General features: G+C 40.7%; 1 protein-coding gene across 5 annotated transcripts in view; it reads left to right on the top strand.

The window, feature by feature from the left end:
- Window positions 1-22839, top strand: part of PLD1 (phospholipase D1) — a 182378-nt gene that overhangs the window by 131616 nt on the left and 27923 nt on the right. For all 5 annotated transcript variants that reach the window (XM_036017694.1, XM_036017693.1, XM_028504911.2 and 2 more), the window contains 2 exons: window positions 13585-13698; window positions 16097-16146. In XM_036017694.1, coding sequence (XP_035873587.1) covers window positions 13585-13698; window positions 16097-16146 — 164 coding nt within the window. The remainder of the gene's footprint in view (window positions 1-13584; window positions 13699-16096; window positions 16147-22839) is intronic.

Raw genomic sequence — 22839 nt, 5'->3', positions numbered from 1 at the left:
TTCCTTAAGTGTGAGTCAGTGGCCGAGAACTTTTGAGTCCCTCCTCTGAGGGCATGTGAATCCTTCCAGAGCACAGTCACTTGTTCCCGGCCAGTCTCTTTCCCGTGCAGATTTGCAATTTGATTTGCTCAACAGCAGACAATAAGCTGTGTTTACTTAGAAATAATCAAAGCAAAACAGTCACAATATTTTTCCATGAGGTATATTTAAAGTCTTGTTACCATCTGTCTTATTTCTTCAGCTCATGGGATTATTTCTTAATAACACTTTTATTAAGATATAATTCACATGCCATACAATCTACGCACGTAAAGTAAACAATTCAGCGACTTTTACTGTATTCGCAGCGTTGTGCAGCCATCACCTAATCAGTTCTAGGATATTTTCATCACCCCAGAACAAAACCTCAGACCTTGGTCATTGCTCATCCCCTTTTCTCTTGGCCCCTGGCAACCACTAGCCTCCTTTCTCTTCTGTAGACACGCCTGGTCTGGGCATTTCATGTAAATAGAATCATATAATGTGTGTTCTTTTGTGACTTATTCCTTTCACTTAGCTTGATGTTCTCAGGGTTCATTTGTGTTATAGAATGTGTCAGTAGTTCATGTACTTTGATTGACAGGTAATATTCTGTTACCTAGATATACTATGTTTTATCTATCCATTTTCAGTTGGTGGATAGTTGTGTTGTTTTCACTTCTTGGCTATATGAATAATACTGCTAATACACATTCTGTACTAGTTTTTATGAAGACATCTTTTCATTACTCTAGGGATAGAATTGCTAGATCATACTGTAACCCTTAAGCAGTTTGAGGAACTGCCAGGTGGTTTTCAAAAGTGGCCGTACCATTTTACATCCGCACATTGTATGAGGGCTCCAACTTCTCTGTATCACCATCAGCACCTACTACCTGTCTTTGTGATTCTAGCCATCTTAGCAGGTATGAAATGGTGTCTCATTGTGGTTTTGTTTTGAATTTCCCTAACGACTCATGATGTTGAGTATTTTTTCTGGTGGTTTATTAGCCATTCACATGTTATCTTTGGAAAAATGTCTATCAAATCCCTTGCCCATGTTTCTGTTAGGTTGTCTCCTTGTTGAGTTGCTTAGAGTTCTTTATATATTATGGATACAAGTCATATATCAGATTTATGATTTGCAAATATTGTCTCTCATTTGGTGTGTTTTTTCTTTTCTGATAGTGTCCTCTGAAGCCCCAAATGTTATCATTTTGGTAAAGTCCAGTTTATCTATCTTTGTTGTATTGCTTGTGCTTTGGTGTCAGAGCGCTACAGCCAGTGCCTCATCCAACAACATGGGCATTTACTGCTGTTCTCGTCTAAGGATTTTATAGTGTTAGTTCTAACATTTAGTCTTACATCTATGTGGGGTTATTTTCGTACATGGTGGGAAACAGAAGTTCAACTTCATTCCTTTGCATGTGGATGTCTGGTCATTTCAGCACCATTTGTTGAAAAGACTGTTTTTTCCCCACTGAATTATCTTGGCACCCAAGACACTCTCTTTTTATGGCTGACTTTAGCTCCATGTAAAAGCAGCAAAACAAACAAACAAAGCAATTGCATTTTATTATTTCAATCCATTGAACATATGCAGTGGGGAATGTTAAGTACATACGCATTGGGTGATTAAGGCATTTTTTGACTTTCAGTGACACGTGGTGCTTTCAGATCTTTTCTTCATGTGATAAATGGGGATGTTTAGTCCTAAGAATAGCCTGTAACAGTAGCCACCACCATTGTATATGGTTAATAGTTTATTTCTACAGACTCTTACTGAATCTTCACAACAGCTCTTGAACGTAGATCATATAGTTTTTGTTGCTGTTGTTGTTGTTGCTGTTCCTGTTTGTAGAGTGAAAAAGTGAGATTTACGAAGTGATGTGACTTGTGTAAGCCACTAACAGCAACAGGCAAAAAGGCTTTGAGCTCAAGTCTTTGGACTTCCAACCCCACACCTTCCCCCACATCACTTACCTTCAATTCATTGACAGTGAGGATTAAAGACCCCTTCAGGGTTGCCCCAAATTAAGGCTAGAGGGTTGGGCTTTGTTGTCCCTCCTCCCACTCACTGGTCGTTAGATACAGGCTGCCTGTGGGAAAATGGCATGAGCTTGGATGAGGCAGGTCGCTTCACCCTGTGCAGGACAGTTCTTGGAGAAGGACTTCCTCGTGGGTAGTCAGGGGCCAGCACTCACAGTGGCAGAGGGAATGGCTGTCTCCACCCCACGGTGAGAGCCTCTGGGCAACACACCGTAACACCTAGCGCATCCTGCGGGAGGTTCAATGAAGGGATCCCCGCCTTTGCTACACATCAGAATCACCAGGGGACCTTTGCAAAAACACAGAGAGCCAGACTCACCTCCAGGCTCCCTGGATTAGAAATTTCTGGAGGGGGACCCAGCCCCTTGCATTTTATAATGTTCCACAGGTACCATCAGAGCACAGCCAAGATTGCTTACTGCTCATCTAGAACGGCATTTATGACCATAAATATTAATAATGATCTGTGCTACTACAGGTGACCTTTACCCTTTGCCTTCTCATATATCTTTAAAAAGACAGTCACCATAGATTCTGTTTCTGAGATGACTTTTGAAAAAAGTCTTGTCTACCATTGAACATACATGCACACACACACATTCTTGCACCCTTGCCAGCCCTCCAGTTCTATGGGTCAGTGTATGTCTTATTTACAAAATTGCAGTATCTTTCTTTCAGCTCTTGCATTTCATGATGCAGGAGTATCTATTTTATCTATAAAATATATTTGACAAAAAGGAAAAATGATTTTTTCATGAATTGGAAGAAGTCAAGGAAATACATTAAGATGACAAATGAGCTCAGTGAGCTGAGCAGTGAGTCATGAATTTTGGAGCTGGGACCTGCTCATAAGGAGAGCAGCTCATATACCTGATATCTCCTATTCACTCATCCGGGTTATTGGTTCCCTGCAGTACGTGGTCTCATAAGGACCTGTAAGTTGTTGTTGTTGTTGTTGTTGTTATTGTTTTAAGTGGGAGCCTGGAAGAATATATTTCTCTAGTATATTACTCTCTTTAGAGATCTGGACTACTTCTAAACTCAGAGCATTTTGGGGCTGGAAGGCACCTTAATCTACTTTCCGACTGCACGTTTCCTGGTGGTCCTGTGGGCCGCTCCTGAAGGGAAGGGAGCCATGGTGAGAACGTAGTAAGGCAAGGCAGCCTCTGCTTGTGTTTTACCATAGCGAATGCTTCCAGGTTCACAGGGCATGTTAAAGACTGGCGATTTCATGACCACTTTGTAGGAAACAAGAATCAAGTCCATCAAATTTCAGATTAACTGGGTCCTGTATCTCTGATCTCCTGAGTCTCACTGTCTTTGACAGTCATGTTTCAAAGTGGCATGTCTATCACACATTCAAAGTTTTAGTTCATTATACACACCTGTCCCAGAAATATATTTTGCATTTCCCCTTCTCTGTATCTCCACGTTATTATTCATCTCCTGTGTTAATTGCAACTGTAAAGTAGGTTTTCACTGAATCATTTCAAGTCCATGAGCTTCTATTCTTAGGGAAGGTAAGGGTGGACTTTAAAAGTTCATTGTGCAGGCTGCCAGCAGTGGGGCCCTCCTCTTCACTGGGGGCCAAGGTGTGCCATCCCCTAGCTCACTCCTCTTACCCCTCTCTCCCTTCGCTGACTTCTCCACTCTCCACTCTGCTGAGACTCAGAACTTCCCTCCCAAAGTCACGTGCCTAGCAACAAGTATAATTTTGGCTCTTGGAAAAAGAATAGAATATAGCACCAAGCAGACGGAGGGAAGTGACAGTCAGCATTCCGCCAGCCTGACCGAGGAACACAGGCACTCTTCCAGGTCCCTCCCACCCTAGAGAGACCGGAGTCTTTAAAGTGCCAACTCCTTCACCTGGGCCGAGCCTTTATATTTCTTCCAGTGCTGGAATGCAGCCCCATACCACTTCCCCGAAGTGAGTTCCCTGCTTCCCTCACTGCCTCCTGCTTCCCCCTCAACAGCCATAATTCTCTACAGAAACAGGTTTGTGCAAAGCATTCATGCTTGGTCCATGACCTAGAGTCTCAGAATATTGTTCCCCCATACTGAACTAAGAATAGCTGTGGGAATCTTTGCAGAAAACAAAAGGTCTGATCTCAGAAGTACAACTGTCCCGGAGTTGAGACCAGCTCCCAACCCACTTGAAGCCTGCCTTTGACCACTCAAATCTGACCAGGTACCAGGGAGAAAAAATCATAATCCACAGTCTAAGACAAACTGGTTTATGCCATATTTGGATGAGCCAAAAGAGAGAGTAGAACCAACTGATCAGGTGCGTGCATGACTTTGCTGCCTTGGTAAACAGTCAGGAAGCAAGAGAGTGAGTGCATCGTGCACGAAGTGGATACGCGCAATGAAATGAGCAGTTAATTTAATACCTCTGCATTTCAGTATTAAACTGCGTTAAAATACAACATTAAAGTGCATTGAAAAATACAGAGTTTTGAAAATCGCTCGAAGTCTTCATGCTTCCCATAACTGTAGACAGCGCCAGACAGGGCCTGCAGTCTGCCCGTGAGTGAGTGGCAGGGGGTGTGTTCCTCTGGGAATCTGGGATTGGTTGGGGGCCAGGTACTAGAGACCTGGGTTCTTTCCAACCCTGTTATCCACAGGTATGTGACCTTCTGAGCGTATCAGTTTGCCTTTCTGACACTGTTTTTTTATCATAAAAAAAACCCCTACCTTATCTAGCTCATGTGAATGGGTGTGAAAAAAATTTGAAAACCATAAACTGCTACTTCATGTAAGAAATGAGAATGTTTTTTCAAAGAAATGTATCATCTCGAAACCTGCTGGCTCACTGTAAATTCAAGCAGGGAAAAGAAACACAATACTCAACTCAGCTGCTTCAGAATTAATATTTATGTTAGGAACAGAAATGATTTCATGGAATAGATGTCTAATGTGCCTTATTTTAAATTATTTGATGGCTGCTGCTGGGTAAGTGAAACTTACTCCAGTTTTCCAGCGCTGGCGCTCACTCGCCCTGAGAGGAGAAGAGGCACATTGTTCAAACACTGTCGCAGGGCGTCAAACTCATTTTCACCACCATCAGCCTCGCGGTCGCCTTCAAAGGGCCGAATGTAACTTTAGGACTGTATACATGTAACTACTCCTTAACTAGGGGCAAGCAGCCCGGCACAGCCGCTGGGTAGAAACAAGGTGCGAGCCGGATCGAACAAGGTGGAGGGCCAGATCTGGCCTGTGGCCTCGTGTTTGCCTCCTGTGGGCTAGAGGTTTCCTGCCAGAAATCCACGGCTGACACCCCCTAGGAAGTGGTTTTTGGATTCCTCATCATCGATTTATAGCACTCTCCCCCCAAAACAGAAATGAAGTAAAAGGTATTCTGCAGTATAATATGAGTTCAGTTTTGCTTTGTTTTGTTTTAATTTTAGGCACGACTTTATTATTCTTTGAAGGCGTAGAAGCTTTCTAATTGAAATTGCTGGTGGTTCATTCAGTAATAGTGTTACCAAGTTTTTGAGTTGTTCCACATCCAAGCTGCTTTATTAACACTACTTCATGTATTTATCACATCAACCTTATCAAGTAGATGTATAATGACTCTCTGAGGCCAGGTGAGATCAGGCAACTTGCCCACGTCACACAGCTACCGGGGAGTGGACCTGAGGCTCCAGCCGTATCATTGGGACTTCACTGTGTGCTCGTCACCGCTCAGCACGCAGCTTCCTGCATTCCAGGGAAGTCGAAAAGTTCTAATGTTAAGCTTTCCAGAGATCCATGAGAGACGCTTTATTCTAAAATAATAAAATCAGATGAATATTTTATTTATTTATTTATTTATTCTTTTATTGATTCCAGAGAGAGGGATAGGAAGGGAGAAAGAAAGGGAGAGAAACATTGATGTGAGAGAGAAACATCAATTGTCTGCCTCTTGCTCACGCCCCATCTGGGGACCGAACTTGCAACCTAGACATGTGCCCTGACCGGGAATCAAACCTGCAACCTTTTGGTTTGCAAGATAACACCTAGTCAACTGAGTCACCCAGGCCAGGGTGATATTTTATTTTTTAAAGTAATTGCTTGACACATAAAAAATTCTTAGACTTAAAGGAAATTCTACATCTTATAAGTACCACATTCTATCATTTATTTGTGTACCAAATAGCACACATGGGTATTTTTTCTTCTTTTTCAAAAACTAGAAATTTATGGTCGGTTAACTGGAGTTTAAACATGTGAAATGTTCTGAATGTCCTGTTGTACAGCATTCAGTCTTTGGGAGGAGGTATGTTTTCAAAGCACCGTCTTAAAGAAATTTAAACTGCAATTAAAATAAAAAGAATAAAAAACATTTAAACTAAGACACCACTTGCTGGTTTCACGTTTTTTTCTTATGAGATAATTTCCAAGCTCTATAAAATTTCTGGAGCAGAGGTGACAGCACATCACAGCAGGAGAACTTTTCATGTAGACAATTTTTTTTTTGCTTTTTCTCGATTCCAAAAATTATGTACATGGTAATCCCCACAGACAGGGAGAGGTAGAGGTCACACCAGAAGGAGACCAGCAATCACAGGGCCTGAGCGTGTGCCCTGGCAGAAAAAGGAAGGAAGGGGGAGAGTCTGTAAAAGTGAGAATGAAAATGCTGGGCCACGGCGAGAACAGCTGAATAAAGGGTTTTGTGGAGCCTTATCTGGGGTCACAGAGGGACAGGGCCATGCCCGCCCAAGACAATCAAATCCGGAATGAAACCTCCACAGTGAGCTACCCTGAACACTCTTACATTTAAAAGCTTTGCCATGTTCCAAAGATAACCAACAGAAAAGACTATATATGTGTGTGTGCTATATAATATATAGTACTTCATAATCTATAAAGTCACACATGGAATATTCCAAGTCAGTGCTAAACAGGGCCAGTATTCTAGTGGACTAGAAAACTATTGTAGCCACCCCCCTCTTTCACAGAGGAGCAAACTGCAGCTCAGAAAGATCCTCCGCATTTTAAAGGAATTACCAAACACAAGGAAATGGATTGTGTCCCGCCGAGGAGCTACAGACCCAGTTCCCACAGAACTGATAGCACTGTGGTATAAAACTCTCCACACAAAGCACTCAGGCCCAACCGCAATTCTTCTTGTTTCTGCAAGCAGTCACTGCAGCAAAAGCTACAGCAATGGTAGGATTCATAACCAGCTCTTGAAGTTTGCGGCAATGAAATATGATTTATAAATCTCAAATTCTCAAAAAGTACAGCATCTTGTTACTGGAGAAGCACAGTGACCTCCTTTGGGGTCTTTTTATAGATCCGCAGACGCCCCTTCTCCTGACTCCCTCCACACTGAGGACGGAGGACCTCGGGGTGCAGGAGGAGGGGGGTCTTACAGAGAGGAGGACAAGGAAGGAAACAAAGGAGCGGAAGCCACTGCCGCAGCCCATGTGCGTGGTGAATTAGTACTCCCCTTCTACGGGGACAGACAGTGTGACAGCAGTCACGAAAATTGAAAACACTATTAAAAATTCCGTAGTCTCATCATCCTAAAAATTTCACTTTTTATTTTCCCATCTCCTTTTTTATTCATTCATGTTGATACACACACTTATATTTTTGTTGCATTGTCCTTTTTTTTTGTCTCTGTAACTCACCTGAATTTCTGTCTCATGCCCATGTCCGTGCAATAGAAGGATTTAGTTTCATCAGTTCCTGATACATGTGTACAGAATTAGGGGTTTCTTGCTATTTCTGGTCTGTAATCAGTCAGCCAGGCTGCTACACACCTTCATCCTTGGTGTAGCTGCTGAGGGAGTCTAGTCTTGGGGAAGGGGTTTCCAGCTCTCAGCATTGGCCCGTCTCGGGCCTGTTCTGGCATTGGCTTCCCGTAACTTGGGGGCCTCAGCCTTCTCCTGTCACCCTGCCTTTCTGCCACTTCTCCTCTATTGCTGTCACACCACATGGACTGGTGGACGTTCCTCTGGGTTCCTCGGCTCCTCGGGGGCCCCATATCCTCACGTGGGAAAGATGACGGGGTGTTTCCTATTGTCCCTGGAACTCTGTTCAAAGGCAAAAGACAGAGTCCCTGCACTGAGTCTCTCTTTTTTTCTTTATACTCCTGACTCAACTCAAAGCATCTCTATCTAGTTCCCCAATCAAAGAAGCTGACATCTTTGTGCCCTGGTTCCTTTTTTGAGAGTGCCACTCTACGACCCATGCCTGCTTCAGATCTTCAGTCACAGAGTGGGGGGAAGTGGGCACATTTAAGGGGAAAATTAGGTAATATTTCATAGTATCAGCCTGCCACATCTGTAATTGTCTCGTAATTGTAACTGTGCATTGGGGCCACTGCAACACAGTAAGAGAAGTATTCTGCTAGGAGGTCATCGTAATGGTGACTTTAAGTGGTATAAAAAGCTATATCCATTGAGCAGCTACAGCCTAATTTTGTCAACCATCCCTCTATTATTGGACATTTATCCCAATTTTTAGCTATTATACATAGCACTGCTATAAGTGAGTGAGTTTTGAAAGTCAAACTTATTTTAACCAAAAGCCTGAGGATGCAATTTTATAAAAATGTTCTGAACTAAAATAGGCTGTGTGATTGCTTGCACGATGGCTTGCCCACTAGCTCTTCTCTGGCTTTTAAATCATTAATAATTCTGCAGCTTAGCAGCTCCCGTTCTTGTCCTCTGCTGATTGCCATCATTTGCACCAGCCTGAAGTTCTGAGGGGTCAGGGTTTCAGAAGAAATGAGAAGCCTCAGCAGGTGGGAGTTGTTGTTTTCTGTTGATGGGATCAAGGAAGAAGATTGGATATACTCTCGAATAGAATTTTTCTCTTCATTGGCTTAAACTTAACCACAACATTATGGTTTGAAATTCCAGAGCCCTTTCCTTCTATAGTAGTGAAAACCTGTGACATTTCTGCTAATGTGCTGAACACCGTTCAGGAAATTCAAGAACTACTGCATTATAAAACCAGAAAAGGCTTTGATATGGAGCTAACAGAGTCCCAAGAACAAGAAAATGTGAATATTCTGGTTCTCAGAATATCCATTTACAAGAATTTTTAATCTAAAGTTCTGAAATTTTTATAGGCCACTTCTCAATATCCTACATAGGCGGTCTCTGTTTTGCTGTCATCTTTGCTTTTATAAAACACAGGGTTAAACGGGGACTGCCTTTTACAAACAGAATCACAAACACCTGGTGGTCAAGACCAGCAATACCACTTCTAAAATTTTTCTAACAAAATGAAAACAAAACTTTTGTGGGTCAGCACACATAGCAAAGTTGTTATTTTGAAACAACAAGGAATTAGAAACAATTTAAAAGCCCACCAGTAGAGAACTGGTCTAAATAGTATGGTGTGGATTATGGCGGCATACTATGCCACTGGTGGTGAAAACCAGGCAACTCTCTGTGTACTGAGTTTCCAGGGTACACTGGTAAATGATACAAGTAACATTATAAAAGAGTTCACAATATTCCAACATTTGTGTAGAAGGGAGGAATACATGTGTGTGCTTGTAAATTCATAGTGTATTTCTGAGAAAACACGGAAGGTATAGGAGTTGCTCTCAGGGAGGGGGAAAGGGGCCAGGAATAAAGGAATGGAAGAGAATTTGGGGGGAATTGCCTTTTTAAAATTAAATTTACTGGGGTGACACTGGTGCACACTTTATGATATGTCATCTGGATATTGCGTTGTGTGCCCACCACCCAAAGTCAGATTTTCTTCCATCCCCGTGTACTTGTCCCCCTGTACCTTTTGCGACCTCGCCTCTCCCCCTTCCTCTGGTACCCACCACACTCTTGTCTCTGCCTGTGAGTTTTTGTCTGTCTTGATCGTTCATTTGTTGTTTTCAGTGTTGTCTGCCATATGTGAGTGAGTCAATACAAGTCTTGACTTTTTCTGTCTGACTTACTTCCCTTAACATGATGGTCTCAAGATCCATCCGTGTTGTCACAGATGGCAGTGTTTCATCTTTTCTTGTGACTTGGTAGTACCTCATCTTCTTTATTCAATCACCTGTCAAAGGACACTGTGGTAATTTCCATGTCTTACCAGAAAGGAATTTTTTTTCCATCACATAATTTACTACTTCTTAAATTTTATACTGTGAGCATATATTATCCACGAGAAAATGTAATTTGGTGGTTCCTCAAAGAGCTAAACATAGACTCACCACAGGACCCAGCAATGCCATTCCTGGATGTAGACGCAAGAGAACTAAAAGCAGGGACTCAGATACTGAATGCCGGTGTTCACGGAGGCCTCATTCCCAACAGCCAGAGGTGGAAACGACCGAAGTGCCCATCACAAATGACTGGATAAACAAAATGTGGTGTATACGTACAATGGTTTATTATTTAGCCATGAGAAGAAGGAAATGTTGACACGTGCTATGACATGGATGAGTCTTGAGGACATTATCTTAAGTGAAATAAGTGAGACACAAAAGGACAAATACTGTATGATTCTACTCAGATGGAATACCTAGAATAGTCAAATCCATAGACACAGAAAATAGAGTAAAGGTTACCAGGAGTTGCAGAAAGGGGAAACAGCGGCATTACAGCTTAATTATCACAGAGTTTCTGTTTGGGGTCATGAAAAAGTTTTGGAAATAGATATTGTCAACCAATGGTCACTGGTGCCATTTTCACATTAACAGAAATACCCAATTTGGGATGAGGTGAAGAATGAAATTTTATTCACTGCAAAACAACTCCACCGTGATATAGCGTGGCTGTGAGACCGCCCTGGGCCAGGCCCTTCTCTGGCTAGACAACTCGGCTTTGCTCCTTGCAGGCCTGCTTTGAGCTCTGCTGATTGGCCCTGCTGTGCGTTAGTTTGCCCCATTTTGTGCCGATCTGCTCTGCTCTACATCTGCTCTGGTCTGTGCTGGTCAGCTTCACTATGCTCTGGCAGGACATCTTCAGTGTTTCAGCTCAGTCGGGGAAATGCAAAGGGAAGGTGGGTCAGAGACAGAGGGGAGCTGGCTTATGTGCATAGAAGTCCCTGCCCCTGTTCCCTGATTGGCCTGTCCTCATGCAAATGAAGACTCTAAATCCTTACAACCTGATCTGTCCTGATTGGTCAGAATACAGCCACTCTGGCTGGTCAGAGCTGTGCAGCTCCAACTGGATGAGGAAAGCCTCAGTCCCACTGGTTGAAATCGGACTCCAGGAAACCCTTTATAAGGGCTGGCTCAGATGGCAGCAGCACTGTGCAGGCAGGCAGTTCAGCACAGGTCTCTCCCTGAAGTGCATGAGAGGTCCCTGTGTAGAGACACCTGCTAGGCTCTGTTTTTCGTTGTTGTATTGCTTGGAGGGGGGGATGTTGTTTGTTTGTTTGTTTGTTTGAATTTGAGCCCAGCTAGCTACCGGGAGCCCTTCTTACCAGGTGTCTTCTCTCAGGGTTCACAATATCATGATGGCTGCACAACCTGTGAATGTAATTCATACCCCTGCATTTGGGGGTACACTTAGAAATGGTTAAGATGGCCACAATAAAAAATTCAAATTAAATGTAATTTAATCTAAAGAAAAATGTCCTTTGCAGCTTAACCTTTTCTTCCCAGAAACATTCTTCCAACCTGACCTCATCCTTCCAAAGAAAACCATATCAAGTGCATACTGTATGCTAGTATCCTCTATCAGTCACTTCCCAAAATAGAAAGATATGTGGACATATGTCCTGTATTCCAAAAGAGCTTATCACATAGCCTAGGCAACAGACATGTGTATCAGTATTGTGTAAAGCCAGAGGGTGTGAGTGGACGTTCTGGCATTGTGCCGTGGGAACACAGAGGCAGGAGTAAACCAGTTTTGATTGGAAGATCCAGGATGGCTTGACTGAGGACAGAGCCTTTTAGCTGCCCTGGAAGAAGTGGGATTCCATGGGCCAGAGAAGGGAATTCCAAACTCAAAAAGAGCCGGTGAGCCAAGCCTCCTTAATAGGGAGGCTCACCCCTGAGCAAAGGGGCAGTGGGTCTGGGCCGCTTGTACTGAAGCTGATTCTGGAAAGGCCGTTGAGGCCTGATGGTGTCCGTTTTTAAGTGTCCAGTTTAATTTGTGTGGACTTGTAAATTCTGGCTGTGAGGAAATAGCTCATGTACTCTTTCTGTTCTTCTTTTCTACTCCCCCGTTTACCATTTAGGGATGTGTGCCTCTTACCCTTATTAGAGAGAGTACTTAAAACAGTTTGCATTTTTTTAATGGTTTATTTTCCTCCTCAAACTGTGTTTGCCATCTAGTGATTAATCCATGCCATTACAACAGCCTACTTCAAATTCCTGGTTTCTCAGCACCAGTTAAACTCACTGCCTTACGACCCCTGTTGACTGTGACTTCTGCCCTGAACTTCACTTTCCACATGTCCTGATGCATTTAGAGACATCAGTAATGAATCTGACCCCTCGGAGACTGGTAATAATACTCACCTGAAAGAAAAATGTTAATTATTTAGAAGAAATGCACTTCAGAAACCAAGTATTATGAACAGTGTAAGTAGGATCTGATTTGAAAATTATCCAGCAGGAGCACCTTTGCGTGAACTATATAGACCTCTGAGACATGTGGCTGTGATTCCAGCCCCAGTGGGTGCCACAGTCATTTCCGGGCTTTCTCTTCTTCCTGTGATTCTTCCCAAGGGAGACAAAGACTTGAACAGTGTTGCCTCCAAATAGGCAATACCTGTTTGAATGAAAGTCTCCAAATTTCTGACGTTCTGACTGTGGATCAAAGTAAGAAGCTGCACGTTCTCCTCTTTGTGCCGTCACTGAGCATGAGGCTACTCTACAGCCTTTCTTTCAAAGGCTGTTGTTAGTCCGTTGGGAGAGTGGGCCGAAGACACACTGTGTTACATGTGCAGGGGATTCACAAGTCAGCAGTCACTCAGAATTCTCAAAGGACCCAGGGTAACATTCTGCCTCTGAACCAGAGCTGTCAGAACCGAATCAGAATTTCGAAACAATGATGACTTCTGCATTGAAAAATCATCTAGTAGGTCCAGTATGTCTTTTTGCCTCAGAGATCTAAGCTGTGAGAAATCATTTACTCAAAAACTATTAACCGAATGCCAGGCTCTGAGCTAGGGTCTAAGTACGGATATAACTTGTTACACATAAAACCATTATGATTGTATTTTTTAAAATTTTGTTATGAACCCCTGCTCCCCGCCCCCCCAACACACACACACACACACACACACACACCCTGTCCATGAGATCCAAGCTAGGCTTTCTTAGTACAAATTTTGTCCTAGGGAGAATTATGCTACAGAGGGACAGTGGGTGCAATTCCCACTTTACTGCCAGGTTCCCTCATTTTTCAGTTTGTCATGAACTGTTAGCCTGGAAAATAGCTTCCGGCCTCCAGTCCAAGAGCACGCCTGCAGCCCTGGGCTGTGATGGATGTACTGGAGGAAGCCATTAGTTCAGTCTCTAAAACCATGTGAAAAGCTTGGCTGCCATTCGAAACTGTTGCTGTATGTATCATTTTTTTGTTGTTGGATCTCTCTGTGTCTGTTTTTTTGCAGGGAGAGCCAGAGATACCGAGTGTATGTTGTGATACCCCTTCTGCCAGGGTTCGAGGGAGACATTTCAACTGGTGGAGGAAACGCTCTCCAGGCCATAATGCACTTCAACTACAGGTGCCAGCTTTCTCAAGTCCTCTGTTCTCAGCGTCCGGTCACGCCCCTCAGCTGGTGAAAGGAATGGAAACGTTTGCCCATGTCTTTTCAGTGTATTGCTGAACAAATTAACACTTTTCTTTGTTTTACTTTGAATCTTGGTCTGTCTACTGGTAAAATTCAAGTAGAGCCTACAGTTAGGCCTAACACATATGGCAAATATAAAAGGACTAAAATATTGGTCTCTTTTATATTGGTTGCCTAGTATGTATGTACACATAATTTTATAATACATATAAAATATGTGACATAGATGTATTATAAATATAAAATAATATATAACACATATCAATAAATATATAATATACAAAATATAAAATAATATATACAAAGAGTTCTTGTCTCCATTTATAATACACATTTATATATACTAAAGAACTAAAATATTAGTCTCCTTTATATTCACATATTTTGTATGTATATGTATATATATTATATATATACATATACATATAGATCTTTATAAATGGATACAAGGACTTTATATGTGTATGTATAAAATATATATCATATATAAATATTAATTTTTTAATTATTGGTAAGCTACCAGTCATTATTGGTTTTTTATTCCTCATAGTAAGAAAAGAAAAAAATGCTTGAAATGCTATGATTTGTGCATGTTTGTTTATGATTCTTCAGGTAGCAGATCCTTCCACAAGGTTGATAATAATAGTCTCTCCTAGTAAAATAGACCGTGAAGGTTCTTTCCTAGCTCCTGAAATTTTAATTCTTTTTCTCCACCACATCTTAGTTAAAACTATAGGAAAGCAGCAAGTTCTGTCCTTGATATTCTAAAAGGTGGAGTTTCCATATTCAGAAAGGCACTCGAGGCCTCAGCCTTGGCCAGCGGAGCGTCATGCGGAGGGCGGGCTGAGGACACCGGCTGGTGGGCTGGTGCAGAGAGGCAGGCTTAGCTCTGTGTCCCGTGGCTGGGAAGAGAATGGGAGCGAAGAGGCAAGTGGTTGGGCCTGGGCCTGACTCCAGCTCCTGGGGACAAGCTCTGTGAACTGTGGTCCAAAAGAGCCCACTCAGGATCACACTCTGAACAAGGCAAAGCAAGGACCCGCACCTGGGTATTTTCTCTTACTATCCCTTGTTTTTCAGTCCCCTGCAGTTGACTACCATTATAATCAAACCCTTTCTAAGAAGAGGACAGAGGGGACCTCATCCAGAACCCCCAGTGTGTAAAGCAGATACGGGTTCAGAGCCTTCATCAGATTTGGGGCAAGGGCTTAGATGCCTCCCTGCCGGGGACCCCCTCCCCACGGGGCCCTTGTGGGATCTAAGGGTCTTCTGTGCACATTGGAGTGCCCCATGTGCTGGAATTTCTCTAGTCCTCTTGTTTTATTCAGATTTCTCACGCTTGTGTCTTCCTTCCAGGGTCTCAAGTAAAACTTTTTTTGTTTCCTCTTGAGTAATTTTGCCTGGCGGCAGTATGAGAGAACTTTGTGCTTTGGTCTGTGCCCTTAGATGGAAGACTTGGCCATTTCTGTCATCATCTGATTTACAACATGACAGATGAAGCTTTTCAAGTATTTAAGGCCCTGACAGAATATTTAATTGGATATTAACCACTCTGTTTGACATTTGAATATTATTTTTGGAATATCGTCAATTGTAATTATTTTTTTGTGACTCTTTTCTTGGGTTTGAACCAGCTGAATGAAATAACATGCTTGGCTTTTGTTCAGCAACTAAAACTATAACCTTTTTTATGCAAAAACATCTCTATTTGCTGGCATCATCTTTAATAATATCAGCATTTTCCAGGCATAACTGTGTTTTCAATTACTTTCATAAAGCAAGCAGATGGAGCATAGAATTTTTTATTTTGTCAGTCTTTATAATTCACAGGCTACTATCAGAGCCTTGAAAAAACAAAATCATTAATAGTTAGTTACTCAAGACTATATTTTTCACGTTTAAGGGGTTTGCCGACTTTATGGAGATAGCCCAAGTATAACAGTTTCTTTAATTCCAAAATTACTTTGCTAAGTGTTTGCCCTTTTCACCTCTGAAGGCAAAGTGATTGTGTGATTATTCTTATCTATTTGCGGCATTCTAAATTTATCTTCACTGGCACTGAATTTTCTAAGAAAGAAAGTTCATTCATAATCCATCTTTTAAAAATAACATGTCTTCCTGAAATCAATTTTATAACTTTTCCATCTACCTTGTTCCATCAGTAACATTACAAAAGTGATACTCATTGGTTTTTTTCATTTTTAAAAAAGTCTATGTAGCATCTTTTCATAAAAGTGCTTGTTCTGTTTTTACTTAGCTTGGGGCTATCTCCCACAAATTGGGATTGGCTCTTTTCAAACCTCCATAATTATTTGTTTTCTTTGCATATCTTCAGAACCATGTGCAGAGGAGAAAATTCCATCCTTGGGCAGTTAAAAGCAGAGCGTAAGTAACTGCCTATCTTTTCCTCCATGCTTGTTTTGGTGGTGTATCAATAATCATGAATATCTTCACAGTGTAATTCTAAAACTCTATTTCTGTAAGGTATCCTATGAAATACTTAACAGAGGTAAATTTATTCTCATTAAATTGTCCAAACAAATGTTCAAATGAAGACAACGTGACTTGAGATGCCTAGGTAATAAAAATGAGAGTATCTTATAATGTATTCTGTGACTTATTTTTATTTATTTATGGTCGTTGTTTTGATGATGAATGGGATTTGTAAGGCACTTCACACGACCTTCTGTAAACCTTCTCCTGTGACCCTGTGCCATAGTCGTAGGTAGTGAGCAGGACAGCTGTTCTCCCTGCATCAGGGATGCAGACACAAATGTTACAAGGTTAACAGGTGTGTGTGTGGCCTCCTGTAAGTGTAGATATTCCAGGGTCTGAATTTTTTAGGGTGTTATACTGAAGGTACATAAGAAAAGAACACAGTAATACCTTTCAGTTTCATAATCCTTCATATAGTCAAAGGCACTTTCTTAAATAACTTCTCTCTTTTTTTAATCCTTGCCTGAAGACATGTTTATTGATTTTAGAGGGGGAGGGAGAGAGAAAAAGAGAAAGAGAAGCATCAATGTGAGAGAGAAAACAGCTATCAGTTGCCTCCCATATGTGCCCTGATTGGGGGCCCAACCCCCAACCTAGATATGTCCCCTGTCCAGAGATCGAACCCACAACCTTTTGGTGAATAGGACGATGTTCCAAGCAACTGAGCCACCCAGCCAGGGTTCTCAGATATCTTCTTAAATCATCCTTGTACATAGTTCTTGACTACCATAGATTATAACTGCAGGTCTACTTGCCTGTATCTCTGTGAACTGACTCTTAATTTCAGCACATAGTAGAGGCTTAATGGTGCTCTGTACCCTGTGCAATAGGTCTGCAAGTTTCCATAAAAAATAAGCTGGAGTCAGAACCCAAGTTGTCTGACCTTCAGTTCATATTGGGTCTAGATTGTGAAAAGTTGAAGGGCCACATTAAAAAGACTGGATTTTATCCAGAAGGAGATCCAATGAAGCTGATGAAAGCCTCTGATTCCTGGAATGGTTGCACCAAAATGATGTTGATATAAAGATTCACTTACTATATAGGTAAGCAAAGTAGAGAGACACTTGCTGCAGTTGAGAGGTAATGGCACACTGGCATTGGAAAGAAAGGATACATATAAGACTGGAGGAGGACTTGAGTTGGGGCACGGGAGCAGAAGAGTAAGGGAAGCAGATAATCCGAAGAGTTTCAGTTTGACTGGCCGGGAGAGTGGAGCTGCCAATGGGGGGCCCGGAGAAGTCAGGAGGAGCCATCACAATGGCATGATGCCATGGGGTATGGCCTTCAGATATGCTAATCACCTCAATTTTTTGAGAATTTAATGCACTAGATAATGTATCAGAATATGGGGGGAAAATATTAGTCCTTCCATGTATGTATATTTTTCACTTAAAGAATTAGGACATTGCCCTGGCTGGCTGGCTCAGTTAATTGGAGCATTGTCCTGTACACCAAAACATTGCAGGTACAATCACTGGTCAGGGCATGTATGAGAGGCAGCTAATCAATGTTTCTCTCTCTCTCCCTCCCTCCCTCCATCTAAAAATCAATAAACAAATCCTTGGGTGGGAATTAAAAAATTTTTTTTAAAAATAATTAGGACACTACTAGGAATGGTATAGTTAGGATTTCTAAATATTCACTCCTACATAAAAGCAACTAAAACACAAAAAATATCAAAGTTACCTTTTTCAAACTCTGGAAATCTACCAAAGGCATGTGACACTTGGAGGAGTGTTTATTCAAGAAAGAGAGCAGCATCTTGGTAAAAACAGCAAGCTTTGGGGCATTTTAATTTGTCATATACCCATTCCTATCTCTTCCGTTCTGCAGTAGCCATGAAAACCAGCTCATCACTCTGAAAACCAGCAGCCTAGTAGCTGCTGGAAAGAGCCGAATGGGCTTGAAGATCCTAAATGCTGATAGTTCTGATAATTGTCATAATTTGACCTGACAGTGTGAGTCTTTGAAACAACTAGTTTAACTAAGTTCTTCCTTCAAAGAACTAAAAGAAATGATATGTCAAGAACTAAAGGAAGTATAAAAACAATGTATCCTCAAGTACAGAATATATAAACATAGGATTTTTTAATTAAAAAGTTTCTATAAAAGTTCCTTTCTTATAATAGAAGAATGACAGACACATGGATTTGGGAGTTGCAAAGTATAATAATGACTGAAATGAAATGCACATTGGAGGGGCTCAGTAGCAGACCAGAGCAGGCAGAAGTGTTAGCGACTTGCAGACAGGTCCATTGAGGGTGTCCAGTCTCAGGAACAAAAAGGAAAAATAACAGAGAAAAGCACGCAGGGCCTCAGAGTCCTGGAAACCATCATCAGGCACACCGACACATATGTAATGGGAGTCCTGGAAAGACAGGAAAGAGAAAAGAGTGCATATAGAATATTTAAGGAAATAATGGCTGAAAACTTCCCAAATTTGATGAAAACATGAATCTACGCATCCAAGAAGCTCAACCAAATCTAAGTAAGATGAACCTAAAGAGAGCCATGCCAAAACACATTATAATCAAAATAGTGAAAGACAAAGACAAGAGGAATCTTGAAAGCAGCAAAGGACAAGCAAATAATCAAGAAATTTAACAGCCAATTTCTCATCAGAAACCATTCTGTCATTTGTTTCTTTGATAATGTCCTTTGGGACAAATGAAAGCCTTTATGTTTGATGAAATTTTTATGTGTGTGTTTATGGTGCACAATCCAAGAAACCATTGCTTAATCCATTATGAGAGAAAATGTTTGCAAATCATAAATCTGATAAGGAATTGGTATCCTGAATATATAAAGAACACTTACAAGTCAATAATAAAAAGCCCAGTTTTTAAAATGGGCTAAGGATCTAAGTAGACATTTCCCCAAAGAAGATATATAAATGCTCAATAAATACATGAAAGATGCTCAACATCATTAGTGTTTAAGGAAATTCCAGTAAAAACTGCAAGCTACTACTTCATACCCACCTTGAAGGATATAACTTAAAAAATAAAAAAAAGGATTGACAAGGACATGTTGATACTGGAACCCTTATACAATACTATTGGGAATTCAAAATGGTGTAGGCTCTTTGAAAAGCAATTTGATAATGCCTCCAAAGTTAAACAGAAAGTTACAATATAACACAGCAGTTCTGCTCCATAATACCTACCTAAGAGAGTGCAAAACGTGTGTCCACACAAAAACTTGTGCATGAATGTTTAGAGCAGCATTATTTATAGCAGCCAAAACATGGAGACAACCCAAATGTTCATTAGTTGGTGAATGTAGAACCATAGTGTGTTTATCCTTACAATGGAATATTATTTAGTTAATAAAGGGAATGTATTGATACATGCCACAACATGGACGAACCTTGAAAATATTATGCTAAGTGAAAAGAAACCAGACACAAAAGGCCACATATTATATGATTGCAATGCTTCTTTATGAAGCGTTTCAACAAGCAAGTCCATGGACACAGGGAAGTGGAGTCATCCTTGCCAGCATCTGGAGGGAGGGTGGGACAGAGAGTAGCCCCTGATACGTATGGTGTTTCTCTGGCGGCTAATAAAAATGTCTTAAAATTAGACAGTGGTGATAATTGTACAGCATGTCAATATACTTTAAAAAACAGTGATTTGTATGTTATAAAGGAGTAAATTTTAGGGCACGTGGGTTTTTAAATGATTTGGAAGCTTTCAAATAATGACTTAAACTTATATGTATAATACTGTGTATGTATGCGTATTGGGTGCTCAAGAATTTTTCACTCTTGGTTGCTCAGTCTAAAACAACTTTAGAAAAAACAGTAATATTAATTTTAATGACACAAATGAAAAACTTTGGAAACAACTTCCCACATAAGACATGTACATCACTAATAATAAATACTTTGCTAAGTTTTACCTAACTGCATCCAGGACAGAGAAGATTTAGCAGAGCATTATCCTTAACTTGATTTCCTAACAGCTTCAAGTGAAGATGATAGTGAGGGAGTAAGACTCTAAAAGATAGACTGTTGAACCAAAGTCAGGAAGGCCATTCAGTGCTGACAGTGGCTAGTAAGATGCAAAGTGAGGTTATAGGAGAATAACAAGTCAGAACAGGCCTGCTTAGGTTCTCAACCACAAAAATGGCCTGAGCTTATTGTAAAGCGTTTCCTTGGGCTCTGGGCCCTTTCCCTGCCTTTGCCTATTCAGGGGGAAAATTGGATTTTAACACAAGAAGTAATTTCAATGTTAAGCCCTCTTCTGAAAAGATTTCCAAGTATCCTGGGAACAGGTCAAAATCAGACATCTCAGTGGGGAAAATATGCATACTCTAAACAGGAAAGAACAGATTAATGACAGAATGCCCCTTTCTGAGGTGCAACGTTCTGTTGGTTTTGTTTCCGTAAATGCAGAGTGGGTTTTAAATCCATGAACCAGCTAATCTCTAATTGGATAGAAAACTATAGTTCTGTACCAGGTCAGTTCTTTAAAAATAACAGAACTGTTATTTTTGCCATTGTGAATATGTTAAAATTGCAGCTACTAGTGTACAATTATCTGATACTCCAATCTTCAATGATTTAGTGTTTAATTTAAAGCATTTCTTTATCATTTTTACAATTTTTGTGAGTTATGACATTTTAGCATCCAATTTAGTATGATTTAACAGAAGGTCTGGGTGTATTCAATGAGGATTAGAAATGTACAGATATAAACTGCTACAGGTTTTCAAGTAACAAAGGCATGTGGCAACCCTTGAAGTCCTTTTACAAAATTTTCTTACAAATATCGAGCCTGCTGCATTGATTTCCTCATCTTTTGAGGTATATATGTACAATGTTCAATACAGATATGTCCTAGGAGCCTGTATAAACCTTGAGATTCTGAGATACAGTACCTCCATGACATATAATTTGGAAACCTCCTGGTATATTTCCATCTGTTGCTTCATATTAATGCTTGTGCATGCTCCTGGCCTTCTCCCGTTTTCTTCAGAAGGTACTTGTTTCCTCAGAACCACAAGAAACATCGCCAACATTGTATCTATGATGTGTCGGTCCAGTTTTCTTCGCAGAACAAAACAGTAATGGGAGTAATTTCTCAACTTTTTTCCTGCTAGATGGGCATGCTACTGCATTTGACAGGCCACACTGGAAGTCATCCAAAATGTTCCTTTTCTGGCTGGCAACCCTCATCCTTCTTTTGAGTCCTGTTGTAGCTACTAACCCTTCGCCTTCTTCTCAAGAGCATTTTTCACAAACAAATTTTTATCACTTCACAGAGCTATTTTACAGTCAAGGATATAGGTTGGACCCCGTGGGCTCTGAAGCTCTCCAGCTAATTGATAGGTTGCTGATACTCTCCAGACTTGCATTGAAATGGCACAAATCCATCCTTAGAAAATTACAAATTACTAGGTCTTAATTACTAGCAACTTTTAGGTTGCTATTAGTCAGTATCACTGATGTTTAAAAAAATATTTTAAAATAATTTTAGACTTCTAGTTTCCAGAACTGCTATATACGCTCCACCCTGATTTCCCAAATGTTAACATTTTACCTTTTTGCTTCATCATTCTCCTTTACCAGATAGGTGGGCATTTTTCCCCTGGACCATTCCGGAATGAGTTTCAGCCATGATACCCATAGACCCCTAAATACATAAGTAGGGGTTCCTGAAAAAAAAACCAGGATGTTTTTAAAGCAGCTATAACTCAATTATCAAAATAAATGAACTTGACATCAGTGAAATACTATTATCCTGTTGTAGACCTTACTGAAATTTCGCCAGCTGTCTTCCTGATACCCTTTATAGCAAAACAGGGGATGTTTTGTTCTGACTCAAGATTCAGTCAACAATCATGTGTTGCATTTTGTTGCCATGTATTTTTATTTTTTTTAATCTGAAATAATCCCCCAATCTTTTTTTGGAAGGTGAACACTTTTATGATCTTGATATTTTTGAAAAGTACAGACTCCTTATTTTGTAGAGAAGCCCTCAGTGAGGATATACTCATTGCTTCCTCACGATTAGGTTCAGGTTATGCACTTTCAGCGGGAAGGTTACAGAAGTGATGGGTTCTTCCTCATGGGCCATGTCAGCCGGAACACGACGTTGGGGTGCCCCACTACTGGTTTCATTGACGGGCCGCTGAGTGAAGGTGGTATCTGTCAGGTTCCTCCACCATAAGATTACTGTTTCCCTTTGTAATTAGTAAGTATTTGTGGAAAAACTCTTTGAGGCTATGTAGAAATCCTGCTTCTCATCAAACACCCAATAATTTTTAGCATGCATTAATGATTCTCTAATGAATCAATTATTACCACTCTGATTCAATTATTACCATGACAGTTGCTAAATGCTGGTTTTCTAATTCTATTATTTCTTCTATATTTATTACTTTCTTCTTAATTTCTTATTTGCAATTCTACTTATTTGCAGCTGTAATGAAAGCTTTCTCTTCTATATTTATGTATTTATTCTTGTTTTTATATTGGCATTGGATATATTGGTTTTTACATTATCCTGCTTTTTCTTGCCAATCCTGTAGGTAAGAAGTGGTTTCTCAGTGTAGTTTTAATTTACATTTCTATTA

Source organism: Phyllostomus discolor, chromosome 2 (genome assembly GCF_004126475.2).
Source record: "Phyllostomus discolor isolate MPI-MPIP mPhyDis1 chromosome 2, mPhyDis1.pri.v3, whole genome shotgun sequence".
NCBI classification, from domain to species: domain Eukaryota; kingdom Metazoa; phylum Chordata; class Mammalia; order Chiroptera; family Phyllostomidae; genus Phyllostomus; species Phyllostomus discolor.
Note: the sequence above shows the minus strand (reverse complement) of the source record. Positions and strands in the feature narration are given on the sequence as shown.